General features: G+C 43.5%; 4 protein-coding genes across 9 annotated transcripts; 2 read left to right on the top strand and 2 right to left on the bottom strand.

The window, feature by feature from the left end:
- Positions 1–171: 171 nt before the first annotated feature.
- Positions 172–6,578, bottom strand: LOC106749859 (transmembrane protein 184B). Of its 2 annotated transcripts, none has more exons than XM_014629726.1 (6): positions 5,747–6,576; positions 5,026–5,231; positions 4,335–4,929; positions 3,959–4,200; positions 3,791–3,875; positions 172–1,604 (listed from the first exon to the last, which is right to left on the bottom strand). In XM_014629726.1, the coding sequence occupies exons 2-6, from the start codon at positions 5,221–5,223 to the stop codon at positions 1,429–1,431; spliced, it is 1,296 nt and encodes a 431-aa protein (XP_014485212.1). In that variant the 5' UTR covers positions 5,224–5,231; positions 5,747–6,576; the 3' UTR covers positions 172–1,428. The 2 variants fall into 2 exon arrangements, with proteins under 2 accessions (XP_014485212.1, XP_014485213.1); XM_014629727.1 differs by lacking the exon at positions 172–1,604 and adding an exon at positions 2,807–3,078 and having other exon boundaries at positions 5,747–6,578.
- Positions 6,579–7,333: 755 nt separating this feature from the next.
- Positions 7,334–10,795, top strand: LOC106749858 (Golgi reassembly-stacking protein 2). Of its 2 annotated transcripts, XM_014629724.1 has the most exons (8): positions 7,334–7,419; positions 7,498–7,585; positions 8,144–8,224; positions 8,358–8,561; positions 8,657–8,874; positions 8,975–9,059; positions 9,407–9,791; positions 10,151–10,795. In XM_014629724.1, exons 2-8 carry the CDS (start codon positions 7,523–7,525, stop codon positions 10,519–10,521), a joined length of 1,407 nt encoding a protein of 468 aa, XP_014485210.1. In that variant the 5' UTR covers positions 7,334–7,419; positions 7,498–7,522; the 3' UTR covers positions 10,522–10,795. The 2 variants fall into 2 exon arrangements, with proteins under 2 accessions (XP_014485210.1, XP_014485209.1); XM_014629723.1 differs by having other exon boundaries at positions 7,338–7,585.
- A 374-nt stretch (positions 10,796–11,169) lies between these two features.
- Positions 11,170–11,944, bottom strand: LOC106749863 (NADH dehydrogenase [ubiquinone] 1 beta subcomplex subunit 11, mitochondrial). Its single transcript, XM_014629735.1, has one exon. The coding sequence runs from the start codon at positions 11,719–11,721 to the stop codon at positions 11,305–11,307; it is 417 nt and encodes a 138-aa protein (XP_014485221.1). The 5' UTR covers positions 11,722–11,944; the 3' UTR covers positions 11,170–11,304.
- A 286-nt stretch (positions 11,945–12,230) lies between these two features.
- LOC106749856 (apoptotic chromatin condensation inducer in the nucleus) lies at positions 12,231–19,485 on the top strand. 4 transcript variants are annotated; one of them, XR_001374888.1, is made up of 10 exons: positions 12,231–12,525; positions 13,249–14,746; positions 15,333–15,420; positions 15,506–15,622; positions 15,732–15,933; positions 16,048–16,256; positions 16,513–16,740; positions 16,827–17,087; positions 17,661–19,297; positions 19,385–19,485. XR_001374888.1 is itself a non-coding variant. In XM_014629718.1 (9 exons), the coding sequence occupies exons 1-9, from the start codon at positions 12,246–12,248 to the stop codon at positions 17,778–17,780; spliced, it is 3,003 nt and encodes a 1,000-aa protein (XP_014485204.1). In that variant the 5' UTR covers positions 12,231–12,245; the 3' UTR covers positions 17,781–19,485. The 4 variants fall into 4 exon arrangements, 3 of the variants coding, with proteins under 3 accessions (XP_014485204.1, XP_014485206.1, XP_014485205.1); XM_014629718.1 differs by having other exon boundaries at positions 17,661–19,485; XM_014629720.1 differs by lacking the exon at positions 12,231–12,525 and adding an exon at positions 12,591–12,696 and having other exon boundaries at positions 17,661–19,485.
- Positions 19,486–19,494: the final 9 nt, after the last annotated feature.

The raw sequence follows: 19,494 nt of genomic DNA, 5'->3' as shown, positions 1-19,494 counted from the left end.
GTATATGTATATATGTATATGTGCGTATATATTTTCTACAAGTCGAGGTATCATTAACAGATGTTTTACGTGTAAATAAATAATGTTCTATTAATATATGGTTGTCTTATCTTTATTACGACGATGTGTAATAAATAGGAAAATAAAACTTGTTCACCGATTTACGTTTTCCTTGTCTTTTGGTTTAGTTCTTAAAACGGTGACGAGATATCCGCGAGCATGGCGTGCTTCATTATAAAATAGAACTCTGCCCGTTAACTTCTCTCTTTCTTTTTTTCTCCCCTTCGATCATCCTTTGTTACGCTTTAAAAAAAAATATAAGGATATACACAGTTGTACACATGAGACACCAAATACCAAATATTTATTCATATCCGACACAAAAAAATACCCATCAGTTGTTTTTTTGCACTTTCTTGCTAGTGTTTGTTATATATCCTTTCTTTTCTTTTACACTTAAAGGCTCCCATCGGCGTGACAAATATTTCCGTGGGAAATATCCGTCAATCTCTCTGTATCTTTTTCTCCTCTTTTCAGATATAATTCAATGGTATATATACATGTATGAATTTTGTAAGACTAAGAAAGGAATAATCTCATAGGACTGTAGAGAAGGACGCAAAGATTCTTTTTTTGTGTATGTGGCTCGACCCCTTACGGAGAGACAGACGCGAGACGACGTTGCAAGAAGGTTGATCCTCAAGTGAAACCAACATACAAAAATATCTAAACAAGCATCGGCGCTCAAGACAGGCGTATTATCGATCAGAACGAAAGAATCGAGACGGGTACGTAAACGCGTGATCCTGTAAAATTAAGTACTATACAATTACATTTACTTATCCACGAAGTGTAAGCTTTATCTCGTGCGATCGAACACCCCTTACAGTGTCGTAATAGAGCCACAGATATATAGAATAACACTGCCTCAAACACGTCAGCGTATTAAAATAAATATCTTCTATACTATATACTCGTATGTTATAACATAATACATATATTAACATGGATGTAACATTATGGAACTATTACAGCGCGATGTAACGCATGCTTACGCCACGCACGCGCGCGACATCCCTTCCTTCTCCTCTCTTTCTCCCTTCGCGTTTCCTTTTTTTCTTTTTCATCTCTCCTTCCCCTTGAAATCTGTCATTTGTATTCCCGTGAGCGAGTCGTGTTCCTACCTAGTAATTAAATTCGATATCGCTTATGATAAAACGTATCTTTTTATGTTTTTTTTTATCTTCTTCGAAAGCAGATCTCTAGAAGTTCATGGAAGTCCCGCGTTTACAGTGACAACGTTTGTCGATATACATTTCTCGAATTTAGATTTCGCACTCTTTGAACCGTGTTTACGTGTAGGTGTGTGTGTGTGTGTATATGTGTATGTATGTGTGTATATGTGTAATGTACGCGTTCCTATGCACCTTATTGAAATTCGTCGTCGCTGCTCAGTAACATCGTTTTTTCGTTATAATTTTGCGAAATCGTGGCGACACGTTGGTGAGAGGTGTTTCGCCTTTGCGGTGGTGGTACCGGCATGTTTTGCGGATCGTCCGGATCGTAGCTGGATACTCGCATACCACGTTGTCCTTTCGGGCCCCCTAATCGTTACATCACGTTACATAACGTTACAGAGCGCGGCAAGCGTTAACGGCTACGGGCAAACAATAATAAGGGACAGGCGTCGATCGGCCGATACGATGGGATCGGACGACCGATTTTTATATGTTACACGCGCGAGTGTAAACCGCACACAACCGTGTTCTATACGCCGTGTTCGCTATTTGCGTTACTCCGTTATTGTTATAGATTCCGACGAGAGAGAGATCAGCGGCAGAACGTCGCGCTCGTCGGAATGTCACACATTTGCATGTCAAACGTTTTTGCTCCGGAATTACGCTCGCGAGATCGAGGCCCGGGACCGAGATGTGATTTCGACGAAATTTCAATTTCGGACACTACGCATGTTGCAATAATAAATAGTAGAAAGAAATCTCGCGGGGCGTTTCACTTATTCGTTCGCGAGAGTGAAGAAGGGTCTCGGCCGCCACGAATTCGGAGCTTGACGAAATCATGCCGGTTTCACAATCGATAACGAGTAAGCGCACGTCAAAGTCGCATCGACGACATAGCGATGACGAGAGCCGCGCGGGAGTCTCGGTCTATCGGAGCAACAAAGTTCAATATTTTTTTCTTGCGGCATACAAGTGATATATGCAAGTGCGAGGAAAGAAAAATACCTATCGATGCGACGCAGCAGCAGCCGCAGTAATAAACGATACATCATGCAGATTATGGAAGTAGGAAATAAAATAACCGCAAGCAGCTAGGGGTCGTGATAAAACTTTGCCACTGTAAGTGTGTATATGCTGTTGTACTGTTGGGAAAGAGGACGCAATAACGTGCTTGCATGCTCGATCAGTTATTTCATACCGTATATTCGCATGCTACATAACACCATATGATGGGACGTAAAAGCGATGAAATTAATTCGATGCTCTCTTTGTCGTAAATGTCAAACCCATAGGTGTATTACTGTATGTTAAAAATGAAAAGTAAATAAAAAAAAAAGAGAGAGAGAATAAAAAGATGACGAGAAGAAGACGATACATCAACCAATACCTAATTATCTTTTACATTTATTATAGAGCAACGCTATAGAAGTACACCACTTTCCCTCTTTCCTGCTTGCTTTCTTGCTTAATCTCTCTTTCTAAATGCTTGTCTTACGTTAAAAGTTTCATATTATACAGCAGAGCTTGTTAATCGCAAAAATGGATGAAATTGTATATGNACACATATATATATATATATATATATATATAGATGACGATTTAAGTACAACCGAGATTACAACTTATTTTGTAATCTCAGCAGAGAATTTGTTTATCAACCTGCGGATAGATAGCGATTTTTAAGGCATTAAGTAATCCCGTAAGCAAAGTATAGTGCTGTGTCGTGTATCTTTCGATCCTCATTTTTAGTCGCGCTAAGCTCGATGTCCAATTTCTTGAAATTAAAAAACTGACGCCTCACTGTGTCATAGCTTTTCGTACGGCAAGTTGGTATTAACGTCTGAAAAATAGCAAACAAAAGTGCCTTCAAAGAAATTGAATCTAGCAAAACGGCACATGTTAAGGCGAATTTATGTCATATTAATCTTTCTCGTTAGTGTAAAATAATACATGTATATTATTATTATTAGTAGGACTATGTTCTTCAAAGCGAGTATTTTCTACGCTATCTGTGACTTTTGGGACTTGCTTGTGTAAAAATTAGCTGCATGTGTATAAAAGTGGGCGATATATTAATTGGTGCCTGCATCGGTCAGCAGTGAGAAGTCGGAAAATATATGTGGAATATAAATTATGTACAAAAGCCAAAAGCCTGTAACTGAAGCGTTGCAATCGCGAATCAAACGTATATTTCACGTAACTGGCTCAACGTTACTGGCATCATATATGCCGAATATGATTTCGCTCTATAATTGGAACGCTATTACAACCTCGTGTTTATAATGTCAATTCTTACTAATCAGTTCTTTTTCTGCGATAAATGAGTGAGAAAAAGTAAACGTTATATGAGACACATAGGAGAACTTGCAAGTAAATGAGTCGAAGTCTTATCGCACACTACGTCATGCTATATGAGAATTGGGCAGTTTGCGGATGTAAATATATATGACGTGTCCATCAAGATAAATAAACAGTATGTAAGTCAGAAAAGAAGTATGCAATATTGCGCAAAACAAAAGTAAGGAATTGTGGTGAAAGAGTAGAACACATACCGGCGCTATACTGCGTGTATTGTTGGTACTGTGGATGGAAATTATGGATGGCATCGGTCATAATATCTTTTGGATTCATCGTTTCCTGCAAAACATTATTATTATCATTATCACCATATTTTACAAATTATCATCCCCACGAATGTATTCTCCAGATTCGTTATGTACCTTTAAACTACTACTGATACTCTGCATCGTCACGCTTCTACCTCTCGAGTCCGTAACACAGCCAGCTGCGTATACTTGGTACGGGAACGCGTAACGTAAAGCAATAGCGGCGAACAACATCTCGATGCAAATCAAGAAATTTTGATAACCAGCAGAGACAGTTCCCGCGCTCGTCGACTGACCCAGACTATTTATAACGGGTGAAATGACGTTCGCCTTCTCCAAAATAGCTAATAGAACTCCTGCGTGGGGGAGAGAAAGAACATTATTCTTGAAAATCGACACATTTCATGGAGCCGAATATCGATTCATACTCGGCAAAGAACGAAACACGTGAGATGAGCGAGCGAGCCCTGAGTGAAATTCAAGTGCGCACCTTGCCAGAACGACAGGAAAATCACGCTCTTCACTGTACAAAACTTCAGCACTGGTTCGAACGGTGTCAACAGGTCTCTCGTAGCGAAATAAAACAGAAACAGCCCGTAAAGCGCAAGCGACACGCTGATATTGTAAATTACAGTGATGTAGATGTAACCGCCGTCGGGGGACCAATCTCCGTCTCTGTAGTGGCCGAAGGCCTGCAGAAATATGATGACGAACGCCATCACCGGTTTAACCAAGCAGAACTGCAGAGTGGCTTGCTTGCAGAATCTCAGGAAGCCGATGGTGTATGTCTTTCCGACTAGGCAACAAGTCCCGTAAAGGCAACTCGAGCGTATCGGCTTTCCCCTGATTTCGGACATAATGTTGCCCTCTCCGCCTAGGTACTCGTAGCATAGCGACAGAAAGTTATATATAACAAACGCCTCGTAACAGTCCCGCACTGTGAAGAAGTAAACGTAATAGCTCTCGCTGTTGAAGAACAACAGCGAGATCCAGGAGTACGTGGCGTAGATGGGCACGATGAAGAGAATTCGCACTATCCATCTCTGTTCGGTAGGATTCGTGTACCACCTCAAATGCTGATAGATCTGTAAGCACACAACACACGATGCGTCATCACTGATAACGTGTCTGCTACACCGCACTGATAGCCTAAGGAATCGTCCTAATTCGACGATAACTACCTGTTGGCAGGTGAGAAAGAGCGCCACCCATACGAATACACCTGCGATGCACTGTGCCGCGCGGGTCTGCAGGAAGATCGGCGTGCCTTCCTGGGAGCTTGTCTTGGGAGTCTCCCCCAGCATACTGATATCGGTGGTCGTTGACATCATGTCCGGATTCACGAGCGCGTGTGTCCCTGTGACCGCGACACCATTCATACGCCAACCTGCCGGTGCAGACACGGGATATCACTTTCCCGGATCGGACGTTCGCCACGGACGGGGCGCGATCGACGTGATCGATGAGGAGTCATCGCGATCGCGCAATCTTCGGACACGCGCGCACGGGAACGGGGCGAGGAGGGAAGGAGAACGGGTATTGCGGGAAGGGAAGAAGAAAGAAGGAAAGTACGTGAGAGCGAGCGAGTCGTATCGCGACGCGCGACAGATTGTGCGTGAGCGACGACACGAGAGATCGATATGAAAAAGAGAGAGAGAGAGAGAGAGACGCTGTGGTATTCGGAAATCCGCGTCCGAGGATACACGCTTCGGGACGCGCGCCTCGCAGGTCGATCGCGAATAAACATAAGACCTACTTTCGCGCACTCGCGAAAAGCCTCGCGACTATCACATATCACAGTCGCGATAACACAACAATGACAGGTGACAAGCGTCTCTCTCTCTCTCTCTTTCTCACACATATTTTCTCCTGTGGCTTCCATTTCTTTTAGCAACCACATACCCGTGCCTCCATTCGCGAGCTCCTCTTCAGATGATGCAGCATACGCGCGTTCCCCGTGGCCTCCCTGGTTCCGTTTACTCCGCCACGTTCCCGTTGACGCTCTCCTTTCGACGCAGTCAAGCGTCGTGTAGCCAGTCGGCCAGCTTTGTGTATACCGAGAGGCTGTACTGCTCGATAAATCTCGCGTATTTCAGGCCGTCGTCTCCTCGAGCGTGAGCCTGCGAAATAAGTCGGTCGCGATTCCGCCTGTATCCTCAACGCCGTGTCTTGAGCTGACAACACGCACGGAATCGACTCCCCTCCGGGCACATTCGTGAATCTCGTCTGCCTGCCTATCTACACTCGCGTACACCTGCGCTCGACATTCTCCCGTGAGTGGGCAACCTCTCTCGGTCACACAGATGCGCGCCTCATCGACGTCGTGCCGCTGGGAGGTCGCACACGATCTCGCTCGGGATCGCCGACAAACGCGAGCTCCGTGACGTCTATTGTCACTGTGATGCACTTGTTTTCCTCGAGTATGTTATGTGAAAGGGAGTGAGAGAGAGAGAGAGAGAGCCCTTCGCCGTCGATCCCGCTACGGTTTCACTCCCACCAAGCGTGCGTCGATTATCGCTGCCCTCGCGCGATTCCTCTCTCCCTTCCTCCTTCGCCTTGTTCCACGCGTAAACTATCTTTGCGCAAGTCAGCGCGAAACGGATGTACACACGTCTGCCTGTTCGAGCTGCACCTTCTGCACCTGACGCGACAACGAAATCCCGACGGCCGTTCTTGGAATATTCTTTCAAGTTCTTTTATATTCGTCCGCAGGCGTGATTTGTTTTCTTCGTACTTGTCACCCGAGAGAGAGAGATTGTTAGGTGTGAAGTGTCCCCCGCGTCGCGAGATTCGCGTCGAGAAAAAGGGTCGATATCGTGCTATCGGTCTTTTCCATCGACGAGTCTCTCTATGCTGCTCTCTGCCGTCTCTACTTCCACGTCCTTGCCCTTGTTTTAAAACCGACTGAGTTTTAACAATGACGCTTACGCATTTTTGCGACTGACACGTCGGGGAAGTTCTACGATTGACGTACGAGTGTGGGTAAACCTTTTGTGAGAGGCATTTCTCCCCTGTCTCTCTTTTTACCGCGTGAGCGCGAGTCATTTATTTCAACTCAACGCCGAAGGCTGCGCGAATCGTTCGGTCTTTCTCGGCTTCGAATTCGGAAATAGCCTGAGGGCATAGGAAAACGGGTATTTTTAGCTATTCTCTCACTGCTCGAGACGAGAAAATTATTCATTTGCGTTTGTGGAATAAAAAAGAAAAATATTGAAAAAAATACAGTGTTTGGTAAAAACAACAGATCTGAAATGATGTAAAATTTCGCGCTTGACGTCACGATGACATCAAGCAGAGAGAGAGAGAGAGAGAGAGATGGGCAAAGAGAAAAGAGAGCAAAAGAGAAGAAAGAAAAAAAAAGAGAGAAATGAAAATGTCAACCCAACTTTCTAGGAAATTTAGTTTACTTGATACGCGCCATCTAGACGCACTTTTATATAATAAAAGGTGAATAGTAATTAGGGCAATTTGAGATATGAAGTTACCCAGCTTGGCGCTCGGATATCACCAGACGAGCTGTGGTGTACAGCGATCGTAACGTCACCACAGAGTTTGCACTACAATACCTGTGCCACGTATATTTATTATTTGTGTGTGCCGCAAATTTTGCACGACCGACAATTAGTTTGATGTTTTTTATCTGCTCGTCTCAGGTGACCTAAGAAACTCTCAGCCGAAATGGGGTCTTCCCAAAGCGTGGAAATACCAGGAGGTGGTACAGAAGGTTATCACGTATTGGGGGTAAGACGGCCTGTCAAGTGTATCTAATTATCTAAAACATCACCCACTTTTAAGGTCCCTATGTGTGTATATATATATTGTCAAAAATAATAATAATAATACTTCACGCGTATATTTTACATCTGTAAAGCATTCAACAAAATCTTCCTCGCTTTATGTGACTGCAAGTCTGATATATTACTAATTACAAAAGGTGTCACTGATAAAGTATATTTATCATTATTTACTTTGTTATCATATATAGTGTCAAATCCATGAAGTCATCTTTTATTTACGAGTCCTTTGAGCAAATTTTTGCAGTTAATTTCTTTTCAATAGAAATTTCAAGTTTTGTTGTTTAGTGAAAAAGTTATCAACTTGTATTAAATATTTTTCCTAAGTATAATTTTTAAATTGTAAATCGTTAAAGTTATAATTATAATTCAATGAAAGACAAAATTTTATAATATATATTTATAAAGTTTTGTCCTCTTAATATTTAACATTTAAATAAAAATTCACATCCAATTTAATCACGTAATAGAAATGTGCATGAAATAACAGTATTTTTTATTGCAGGTTCAGGAAGGTTCCCCTGGGCAGCAAGCAGGACTGGAAGCATTTTTTGATTTTATCGTAGCAATTGGAAATACTCGTCTGGTATGATTATTTATAATTTCTATCAATCATATATATATATTTTTTTTTTTTTTAATATAATTGTGAGGTAATCATTGTATTAAAAAGTGTAATGTCTATATTTTCTAACGTGTTGTAAATTTTCCCTCAATAGGATCAAGATAACGATACTCTGAAGGAACTTCTGAAAGCTGGTGTGAATCAGAAATTAATAATTACAGTATACAGTAGTAAAACAAAGTCTGTAAGGCGAACTCATATTACACCGAGCATGACATGGGGCGGACAAGGATTACTGGGCGTCAGTATACGTTTCTGCTCATTTGAAGGTGCCAACGAAAATGTCTGGCATGTGCTTGTAAGTATGCTTCAAATAGACTTTCACTAACAGTACATACCAGTTCACATGTATATCAGTAATTTAATGCCATTATTATATATCTAAATTCGCAGGAGGTGCATCCATCCTCTCCTGCAGAGTTGGCTGGTTTACGGCCGTTCACCGATTATATCATCGGCGCGGATTCCATTCTACATGAGAGCGAGAATCTGTTTACCTTGATAGAAGCTCATGAATCACGACCACTGAAATTATATGTATATAACACTAAAGATGATTTCTGCAGAGAAGTGACTATCACTCCTAACAATACCTGGGGTGGAGAAGGAAGGTACATATGTATGGCGCTTTTGTAGAGTGTCTTAGATATATCAGTCGAGATAGTAATACATATGTAAATAAAAATTAAATTATTATATCTTTTTTAACAGCTTAGGATGTGGAATAGGATACGGATATCTGCACAGAATACCTGTCAGAAGTGTGCTGGAACACAAGCCTGCTAATTCATACCAGGTAAAAGTTATGATATCTATTTCTGCTGTTTTTTCAATTATAAATCTTAAAGTTTCGTAAAAATTCCAAAATCTGAACATTTTTTTACGTTGAACCATATATTTTGCTTTTAATTGATAAAATATTAGTTGATTAATGCAATTTTAACATAATGTATGTCACAGCGGAATGTTCACAAATTTTAAGATTTTTCTAAATGAAAAATTTGGTAATTAAAGAAACAACCTATGAATATAGATTTACCAATCATAATTAATAAATAAAAATATCAAGTCAAATGAGTCTCGGAAACTTGTGGAGATTCTCCACAAATTTTTCATACTACGTATACATTTTTTTTATTTTAGAATACTACCAAAACTGCTATGCAAGATCAGCCAACAACAACTGCTACCGTCATCATGACAGGAAATAATCCGGTTGTCAGTATGCCACCCGGATTATCCGTCCCGCCAACTTATAATTCACCGATAGATAACTCTATGAAAAATCTGAAAGCAGAACAGGAAACTCTACCATCTCAAAGCACAGGAGCAAACACGCCAATACAGACTGCGAGCCGTGTCAATTTCACTGTTCATGCCACTAGTGCCAGTACCGGTGTTAATGCCGGTGCCGGTATCGGTGCTAATATCGGTGTTGGTGGTACCAATGCTGGTACCGGTGTTTACCCATCGATCAGCTCGGCACCTCATATGTTTCCAAATCAGCCTACAGTCAGTTTTCCTCCTGGTAAATAACGTCAGATTTTACCTATATTCTTTGTTGTAAATAATTACTCGAGTTCGAACTTCGATGTTAAAGAGAGACATAATTCTGTAAAGGCAAATATATATATATATATATGTTCGGGAATTGAAAAAAAAACACCGTTCCACTCAGAAATAGATTTTTCTTGTAAAAAGTCAAAATATTAAATACAGAGATTTATCTCTTGTTTAACAAAAAGTTTATCTTTCCATTGAGATTGAGACTTCAAAAAGAAGTTTCAGATAATAGATTTGAAAATATCAGACTCTTAATATTGATTCAAGCATTCGTATCAATAAATCAAATTAGATGGCTATAAATACATCTGCCCAATTATTCAGGTACTTATCAAGCGACTCCGAACATTCCCGGTATGCCAGCCAGTCCAGTCTTACAACAGAGTCTTTACGAAGTTGCAACAACGCCGACCGCGCCAATCAATATCCCGGGACTGCAGAAAGATCAGATTCCTGCTTACAGTGCGACTGTTGCTGCTACTGGATTTAATGTGCCTCAATCTCATGTTGTGACGACGCCGATCTCACTGCCTGGAATGCCACCTATCACGGTCAGCGCCTCTCTCCCGCAAAATACTTCCTTCTATCCGTCTGTTCTTCAACAAAACCAATCCCCTACCAACGCTACCACCACCGCAACTACTACTACTACACCTCCGTCGATGTTAATGTCGATGCCGACATCGACGCAATAACGGGCACGCGTTCTTAAGTTAAAGAAGCGTAACTTTTAAACATAATTTTCGCACTAATAAAGCATAGTATTAAGTAACACCGGTAAAGAAAGAAAAAAGAGAGAATGATCGGTATACCTCGCCTGTTCTATTCTCGCATGCGGTGCGACCATTCAACAGTTACGTTTTGTTTCTTAATGAGTATCAGAATGTGATACATATAGTAAATTTTTTAATGTGTACTGAAAAGGATAGTATAATATAATATTGTACATAAATAAAGTATATATAATCACAGGAATCTAATTACAATATTGGTATATACCTCTATATATATGTATATTGCATTAAGAGAAATTGTTACATGATATTCATTTTGCAAACAGGACTTCTCATACAAAATTATGATGCATAATTCTGACCTTGTGCAATATTTTCATTATAAATTTTAGTAGTCAATGTTACAATTGTTCTCTCATCTATTTCCTATTATACTACTACTATTTTGTAATTTCTTGTCTAGGTATAATTTTAACATTAGTGGTAGACATATTTTATGAATGATGATACATAAATTTTAACATTCAAAGTAGTTTTCATCAACGAAAAATTGCAAAAAATCTAAAGATTCTACAATTACTGGTGAGTTTCAACATCAAGTTAGAGAGATTTCAATCAACAAAAGTAGCACATTATTTATTAATCATCTTCAGAACATTATTAACAAATACTAAGTTGTTACAGATGAGCAGGGATGATACTCAGAAGTCGAATAGAGTTCCCCACGTCTGGCCGTTGCTTTTCTTAAATAATAATATTTGTGTCACCTAACTCCTCGTCGCTTGGTAAGTATATTTTGGCTGGATCAACCACATTTTGGTCGACTAGAGGAAGCCCGTGCTCCTCTCTGTAACGGAGTTGTAGATAAGCCTCTCGCTGTGCCCAGTCTACGTTGTTCACGTCAGGCAGGTAGCCAATAACAGCGCCACCGACCACAAAGCACAAAGTCACAACGACAAACATAGTCTGATGCAGGCCATGACGATCATCGGCCTCGTTTCCCGTATCGAAGCCATAGCTCACCCATTTCTTCTTGACAGACTCCTCCTTATTGTATCGTGGTGTTGTTGTTATCTTGCGACAAAGTGTTTCTTTGCGTGCCATCAGGGTTAACCCTCTGCGTAAACTTGGCACACAATTCAGACGAAATAACGCTGCCATTATACCACCCGTCCCCGTTCGTACCTTTGTTCTCTGATAATTGTCACGAAGAAACTTTGCAGGCTTCTATGTTGGATGCGCCAGCCGTGCGCTCCGAGGGGACGGCAGAAATTAGGTAATATTCCTTCGGGTATACCTTGGCGTGTGCGAGTATGCGTAAGAGTTGTCGGCATGTGTCATTTTAGGTTACATTCTCATCGGAGGAAGTTCAGGCATGCGCAACACCGGCCGACTGTTGGGGTCCGATTCTTGAGCTCGTTTCACCAACGCGAGTTAAATCGGTCGATTAAATTCATCTTGTCCATTGGAACTGACCAATCACATCTATCTAACATGTGCCCGTATCATACTGTGCATCAGGATCGAGATTGAATTAAAATTTGACAATCCGAGCGAATTTAATTAAACTTGTTCGCGTTGCTAGCTAGGAACCCTATGAAGTGGAATCTTCAATTGGTAGAATCGTTATACGTCGGACGCGGTGTGAATCCGCCATAAGACTATTGACGGTTACCACCTCTGAGATGTCGTTACCGGCAGAGCTTCCCGGGGGGACAAATTCGAAAAAGAGCGCCACGTTGTTTCGCCATTTGACCGGCACGGCGCGACGTGTTGTGGTTCATGGTCGATTGAGCGATCGTACGGTGGCTATCAACGCGAACGAGTGCGTGCCGTTGTTGAATAGCGTCGTCGGGAACGCACATTATCTCGTGCCGAGAGCGCGACATTTATGTGTTATCGAGACTGCTGAGACGGGCGAGAGGTGTTTAACCGCATTCACGGATACACACACAGCGGAGTCGAGTGAGTATTCCACCCCGATGCTGCTTCCCGCAGCCGTTGTCGCGCTGCTGCGCGATGCTCCCTCGCGCGCGCAAAATCTTGTTGATAACCACAAACCAAGGTGGTTAAAATCGATCGATGAATTCGAGAGGTGACCGCGCCGGGCGACCGAGAGGCGGCCGCTGCGACCTCGTGAGTGTTCCCTTCCTTACGGCGAACTGACGAGTGACCGGGGTGACGATTCCGCCGGAATACGGCGGCGGTCTTATTCGCGTCGGATACGTCGCATCTCATAATACCGTGGCCTTTATCTCCTACCAATTGGCGTTAGGTCGCGTCATGCCGAATGAACATGGAGGCGTGCTTGTCTTGTGTGTGCATTTGTGTTTTGACGCCTCGAACTGCTGGAAACGGATATTCGGCCGACGTTGCCGTGTTGTGCTGATCGGTACTGATAGATGTTTTAAGAAATTTGGAAAGAAAAAAAAAACAAGAATTGCTCTTGTATTCGAGAGAGAACGGCTTGAGTCGGCTCGCGAGGGAGCTATATTCCAGATTGTGCTGTGCCTCGTGGTTGTGTGTCCGAGTTACATGGTTGATTTTGTATTGCAATTTGATAAGACTCGACGGATTATACGGATCGTAGTTGATTTTAAGTTATAACTGAATATAGCGTAACGAACAATTTGATTGATAATTCACGTATGTTTGATAATAACTTGACCTTGTTGCATTATTCATTAGGCATGAGACGCAAGAGCGAGAGGAACAAAGCAAAGGGATCTCCGGAGAAGAAGGTTGAGAAACCGACGAGAAAGTCGACGCGTAGGCGAGGCAGGAGATCACCTTCCACTTCATCCGAACAAGATGTTATGGCTGAGGAGGCAATCAGAAATACAGCTCAAGTTAAGGAGACCGAGAAGGAGCTAAATGCACAGATACGTCTGCAGAACGAGGAATCGGAACAGCCGCAGCAAGGGCAGGAGGAAACTGTCACGTCCAGCGAGAGAAACTTGAAGGCTGATTCGCCGGAAAATGAAGCGGACCATGGCGGTTCCGTGTGGAAAGTAGCTAGGGCGGACGCGTCACCCGGCGAGATACAAAAGTTAAAATTGTGCAGGCAGCGCAACACGTCCGACGCATTATCAGACGCGACGACATCATCATCGAGTAGGAAAAGTAATTCGAGCAAGTGGCAAGAAAGTGGTGAGGGCGTTGCAGAGGAGGCTGACTCGGCGGATGAGCAACTGGTTTCTTGTACAAGAATGCTCAGTAGCGCTGAACAGCCGAACGATCCCTCCTCTTCATACCCAGGTCAGGACTCCAACGAAGAGGTAAGTGATAGCAAGGAGATCCTGCCTGAAACCACTTCAGCCAACTTGTTGTCTGACGATAAACCAAACATAGATCAGCATGGTGAATCAAATGAGGCAAATTGCGCTGCCCAAATCGTTGATATCGAGCCCGGTAAGCCGAGTAACACGACAACCGCGCCGGCTCCTAGCACAAACGGTGAGAATCCGTGCGAGGAGATCGCCGTCGTCGTCGTCGCCGCCGATGATGATGATGCTGTTGCTGCTGCTGCTACCACCACCACCACCGCTACCACCACCACCACCACCGCTACCACCACCACCACTACCGATGTCATCGCCGACGACACCGTTACACCGAAGGAAGATAAGTCTGCGGAAGATGCTAGCGAAAAGTTGACGGAAGCGTTCAGCAAAGAGGCTAGCGCGGAGAAAGAGGCTCGTAGAGACACGAGCAGCGAGGATGACGAGGACGAGAAAGTGAAGGAACGCCGTGGCGTCGATACGTCGTCCGATTCGAACGACGAGTCGCGCGCCAAGAACAGCCGAAGAAGTAGCGACCGGTCGCCGCCGCGGGCCCCGATTCGCAGAAAACACCGGAACAAGTATGGCGACTCGTCGAATTCCGACACAGCCGATTCCGAGGACGAGCCGGTCGACAGAAAGGTCTCCGAGCCTTACGCCGTGGAGGAGGAGGAGGAAGAGGAGAAACCGAGCGCGGAATATTCGCGGGAGGACAAGGAACGCTCGTTATCGCCGGAGAGAGCTAGTTCACACGCGAACAACGTCGAGCAGATAGAGATCGAGCATTGTGCGACTGTCGAGCACAAGCCCGAGGACACGAGTGAGAAACCGGAGCCGACTGTGTCACCCGGCGTCGTTCAGCCGGTCACTCAGAAACCAGTAAAGGTCAACCTGAAGAGATCGTTGTAAGTATCGACGCCTCCTCGCGCGCGATAAGTATCGAGTAAGCACGATTTCACGTCCGGACGAGAGTTAACGCGTTCTGTTGCGTGTCTTGAACATATTGTTGCACGCCGTTACATTGGTCGTCCTCGATACCCTTTTAGTTTTCAAGTGTACATATCGGGATTTTGTGGAAACGATACACATATATTTCCGTATAAAAAGTATTTATAATTATAACATCGCGTATTGCGATGTGCCGAAACGCGTTAAACAAATGCCTGTCTTCACAATCATTGCAGAAATGTGGCTACATTTATGGTGGAATTCCTTACTGATATATTGTATCAAGCTTTTCAACGGTATTTTTACAACAAGCTTTGCAAAGTTGACTTGTAGAATTGAATTACGCGTATTATACAATTGTATAATATCGGTATTTATACGCACACCAATCGATTTCTCCAGTTGTGTAATACCAAAATATACCAGTACATAAAACGGTATTTCTGATACCAGTTTCAAATTTTCCGATACCAATCGCCGATCGAAGAAAATACGAATGGCGTCTACAATCGAATCACGACAATTTCTGTTGGTTCTTTTTAGCTCGGCGAGAATAGCGTCCGAGAAGAACGAGGTGAAGAGAGACGACACCGATGTGAACGTTAACAACGAGGCTTGCGGTCAAAATAAGGTACGTCATTAATTCAGATTAGATTCGCGTTGAACGAACACCCCGGCCCCTTCGGTTTTTGTTACGTTTGAACGTCACGTTTCAGGAAAATCACAACGACAATGAACAGGAACCGAAATGCATGCCTAGAAAACGTCGATGGGGGATCACGCTTTCCACGGATACCGCCCCGTCGTTCTCCATCTCGACCGATTCGCTCAAGGTAATTTAGCTTTTCATCGTGAATATTCATCTTTCACCTTTGTATTTACTGCAATTTTAGCAGTAATTCAATCACTTATCAATCCGATAATTTAATAATAATTCGACAGGCCTTGGTGCCGGGTGCAAAGCCGTTGCCCATCAATGAAGTCCGTCTCTCGAAGGACGACGACGAGGACCGAGATCGCCACAAGAGTAACGATAAGCGGCACATTTCCAGCGACGGTGCAAACGACAACAAGATAACGGACGAGAATCTGCAAAAGAACGGCGCCGCCAAGAAAGGCAATGCCAAGATAGACAATCATATCGGTAAGTGTCGCTCTGCACGCATGATTCATTTCGTCAGCAAAATTCACGCTAGCTTTAAACGTAATATCGTACAACACCTAAGACGATGTTGCTCCGGTTTGTTCTTTAACACAGCAACGAGGCGGAAGATATCGATCGTGAAGGAGATGCCGCATGTGAAATCGCCGAGCCCGCCAGCGTCTAAACCCACGAATATTCTCTTGATCAAGAATCTAGTTCGCCCTTTCACGCTGAACCAGATTAAGGAGCTTCTCTCGCGTACGGGCATCATCGTGGAGAATGGATTCTGGATGGATCGAATCAAGTCAAAGTGTATTGTTGAGGTATGTGCTACGTAGATAGGTAGATAGATAAGGACGTTGAATCACGTAACGAATCAAAGATGAATCCGTCACTTCGTTGTCCACCGTTGTTTTGACGTCACGGTATTATATTATTTATTTATACATCTCTATCTCATACCGATCGACCGTCATGACGGGGTACGATTGTCTAACCGTCTCTCAACTAGAAGCGTGGCGCGAGTTTACACTCACTTCGCGCGTGCACTATTTCTTAATTACTGTCGTTGTCATTCAGTATTCCAACGAGGACCAAGCCTTCGAGACGAGGCAGGCGCTTCACGGGATCTCCTGGCCTATGTCGAACCCAAAAAAGCTTCACGTGGAATACGCCACGAAGGAGGACATGGAGGCTGCTCGGGAGTCGTCCAAGGACCAACCGGTTGCTCGTAAGGCCGAGCCGCTCTCGTCATCCGATCCGTGGCAGCAGGAGTGGAGTCGCGAGGAGAAAACCAATACGACCAAGGTATCCTCGTGTTTTAAGATCCCTCTAGCGCGATACCGCTTAGTTCTTTCTTCGTATCTAACGAGAGACGCGTCGGTGTGTACCAGGTGACGGTGGTGAGGGAGTGGGATCTGGGCAAGGAAGACGGGCAGCAGCACATCCGGGAGAAGGAGCGCGAGAAGAAGGAGCACGACAGGAAACGGCGACAGAGGAGCCGGAGCCCGGCGTTGGAGGCGCACCTACCGGCGCCGGCTCGTAAGTTCAAGAAGAAGGAGGACGATCCACCGCCGGCGAAACTGCTGGACGACCTTTTCAAAAAGACGAAGGCCACACCTTGCATATATTGGCTGCCGCTTACGAATGAGCAGGTAAGAACTCGCGATGAACAATCCGGGGATCAATGAGACGCGGTGAGACGACGATGAGTTGATGTGTTCCCTCTTTAATTTCTCTAAGCGTAAGATAGTTTTGATCCATAAATCCGTATTTTCGCATAGGAATATTTTGCAATTCCAAGAGCGTATTGATCGAAACACGATCTGCACGCATACGAAATTAGAAGAGGATTTACCATATTGTAGCTTACACAATTGAAGTTAATCTGTTCAATTTTATTTATACGTATCACAAATATAAAAACAGCTTCTCGTTTTGCGTAATTCTAGCGGCCGGACTGCTCCTATGGTTTTAATGAGAAATGAAAAGACGATAAAGGAGACCTGTTGAAATATTATATAAAATTTACAAGACCATCTTGCTTTCCGAAAATTGATATGTGAAGCGCATAATTTCTGATAACAGTTGTTCTCGTCAGCATATTATATGTTTAATTCTCCGTTTACCGATGCCTTGACCTTCTCACCGGGAAAAATCGACTGCCGCTGCCGCCACCGCTTGTAGATAAATATCCTCACGGGGCAAACGTGCGTGAAACGTTACAGATAGTCGTGAAGGAAGAGATGCGAAGGCAGCATATGGCGGAGCACGCACGCAGGCTGGAAGAGATGAGACGCGCAGACAGAAACAGAGACGGCCGACGTCGACGTAGCCCTAGGAAATAGACGAGACACAACGTATCTTTCCTCCTCGACCTGACTTAAATTGGATCAGCTTCAACTGACTCAGTATCCCCTCCTCCTCTCTCGTTTCCCTCCAAACCAGCACTGGATGTTTACTTTCTTTTCGTTATAATATTGTTCTTGCGCGCACGCGCGCGCGATATAGATAAGTTCTCCTGTATCGTTTGTCACGTAGTCAGGATGATGCATTAGCGTATTTCAATATTCGTTAGCTATAATCACATATCTCGGACTTTCTTTTCCGATGAAAAACAAAAATATCAATTCTGAAATTCTCGTAAATCTGTTTCGCCGTTAATTTCGTTTGCGTCCTCTTTCTTTCTTCGAAACCCCAACGCGTTCGATTTTTTAAAGAAGCTTATCGATGTCATTCGTCCGTCAACCAGTGCATGATTACCGACGGATTCCCCGGCTCTCCTCGATTCCTCTCCTTGTGCATCGGAATTAAACCTTACTTCTTGCAGGTCAACATTTATCTATCTCACAGAGCGTCAGTAACCGTAGATCAGACACGGTAGTGGTACTGTGTATTCACGTCGATCGTGCAGCAGACGGTAATCGTTTTTACTACGTCACGTGAAAGACCACACACATATACATACACATACACACACATGTGCTCGCGTGGACAACCCGTACGAACAACGTGGGAGAACCACTCTGAGGGAATAGAGAAAACGCATTGATTTGTCGAGCTTGTTTGTGGAATAGACTTGGTTATTCCCGACCGTCGAGTAACCTTCACGCCTCCGCTCTTCCTTCCGGCTTGATTTCTCATTCCGACGGAATCGGACGGACCGGACGAATACGCTTGGATCTATACGGCTTCGTCTGGATGGAAGGAAAGAGATACGTCGTCATCGTCGTCGTCGTCATCGCCGCTTGGGACTTAGGAGAAAGAGAGAGAAAGAAAGCATCATTTGTAGAACGGTGGCGGACAGGAGAAAAGGAACTTGCGTCTTCACGTTAATTGTTCTTCGTAGTTTACTCCAACTTCCTCTGAAAGACAGAAAGAAAGAGAGAGAAAGAAAGAGAGAGCGAGAAAGAGAGCGCGATGGCTTTGGCAACTTCGGTAGAGCGGCTACGGTTGAAGCGTCGTCAGTGTTGTAATCGTGCGATAGACTTAGCACAGGGCGAGAACATGTATGTAAATATAAGCGATATTCCACGGTGTGTGACATGTAAAATTATATAATAAATATTAAACGAAAGAACAATTGTTAGGATACACAAAATGTATACATACATATGTCGCTTACTTTTTACGATACACCAAATTGAAAAAAAATTTATTATTCACTTGTAGATCGAAAAGATTTGAAGCATCGATAGTATACAAATATATGTTTATGCTTAAAACGAAACCCGCTTGTATGTGTGCGTGTGTCGTTGTCTGATTTGTTACACGGCTTATGTCGTGAAATTACAACGGATGGATTCAACGGTGGAGGTCGCGCGACATGGAACAAAACACGTAACGACGCTCCAGATTACTGCAGGTACATTCATATGTATATAAACTTATTTGATATTTTTATTTATATCAGTAATAACATTATCAACACTAACATTGTAATTACTTTTAGTTTACAAAATTTGTGGAGTACAGAATGTGCATATTGGCTATTTAGATACGTCACGGTTACGAGTACTATCGGTAGAAAGAGAGAGAGAGAGAGAGAGAGAGATAGTGAAA

Source organism: Dinoponera quadriceps, unplaced genomic scaffold (genome assembly GCF_001313825.1).
Source record: "Dinoponera quadriceps isolate SergipeBrazil2010 unplaced genomic scaffold, ASM131382v1 scaffold3290, whole genome shotgun sequence".
NCBI lineage: Eukaryota > Metazoa > Arthropoda > Insecta > Hymenoptera > Formicidae > Dinoponera > Dinoponera quadriceps.
The sequence above is the reverse complement of the archived record's forward strand: the minus strand, read 5'-3'. Positions and strand labels throughout refer to the sequence as shown.

Excerpts from the sequence above, each read along its gene's own strand:
- LOC106749856 (XM_014629718.1), top strand. The coding sequence starts at position 12,246 with ATGTCGTTACCGGCAGAGCTTCCCGGGGGGACAAATTCGAAAAAGAGC. Across the intron at positions 15,421-15,505 it reads AGGCTTGCGGTCAAAATAAG|GAAAATCACAACGACAATGA; the intron begins GTACGTCATTAA and ends GTCACGTTTCAG. Across the intron at positions 16,741-16,826 it reads AGAAAACCAATACGACCAAG|GTGACGGTGGTGAGGGAGTG; the intron begins GTATCCTCGTGT and ends GGTGTGTACCAG.
- LOC106749859 (XM_014629726.1), bottom strand. The coding sequence starts at position 5,223 with ATGAATGGTGTCGCGGTCACAGGGACACACGCGCTCGTGAATCCGGAC. Across the intron at positions 4,930-5,025 it reads TCTTTCTCACCTGCCAACAG|ATCTATCAGCATTTGAGGTG; the intron begins GTAGTTATCGTC and ends GTGTGCTTACAG. Across the intron at positions 4,201-4,334 it reads TTTCCTGTCGTTCTGGCAAG|GAGTTCTATTAGCTATTTTG; the intron begins GTGCGCACTTGA and ends TCCCCCACGCAG.
- LOC106749858 (XM_014629724.1), top strand. The coding sequence starts at position 7,523 with ATGGGGTCTTCCCAAAGCGTGGAAATACCAGGAGGTGGTACAGAAGGT. Across the intron at positions 8,225-8,357 it reads CAATTGGAAATACTCGTCTG|GATCAAGATAACGATACTCT; the intron begins GTATGATTATTT and ends TTCCCTCAATAG. Across the intron at positions 9,792-10,150 it reads TACAGTCAGTTTTCCTCCTG|GTACTTATCAAGCGACTCCG; the intron begins GTAAATAACGTC and ends CCAATTATTCAG.
- LOC106749863 (XM_014629735.1), bottom strand. The coding sequence starts at position 11,721 with ATGGCAGCGTTATTTCGTCTGAATTGTGTGCCAAGTTTACGCAGAGGG.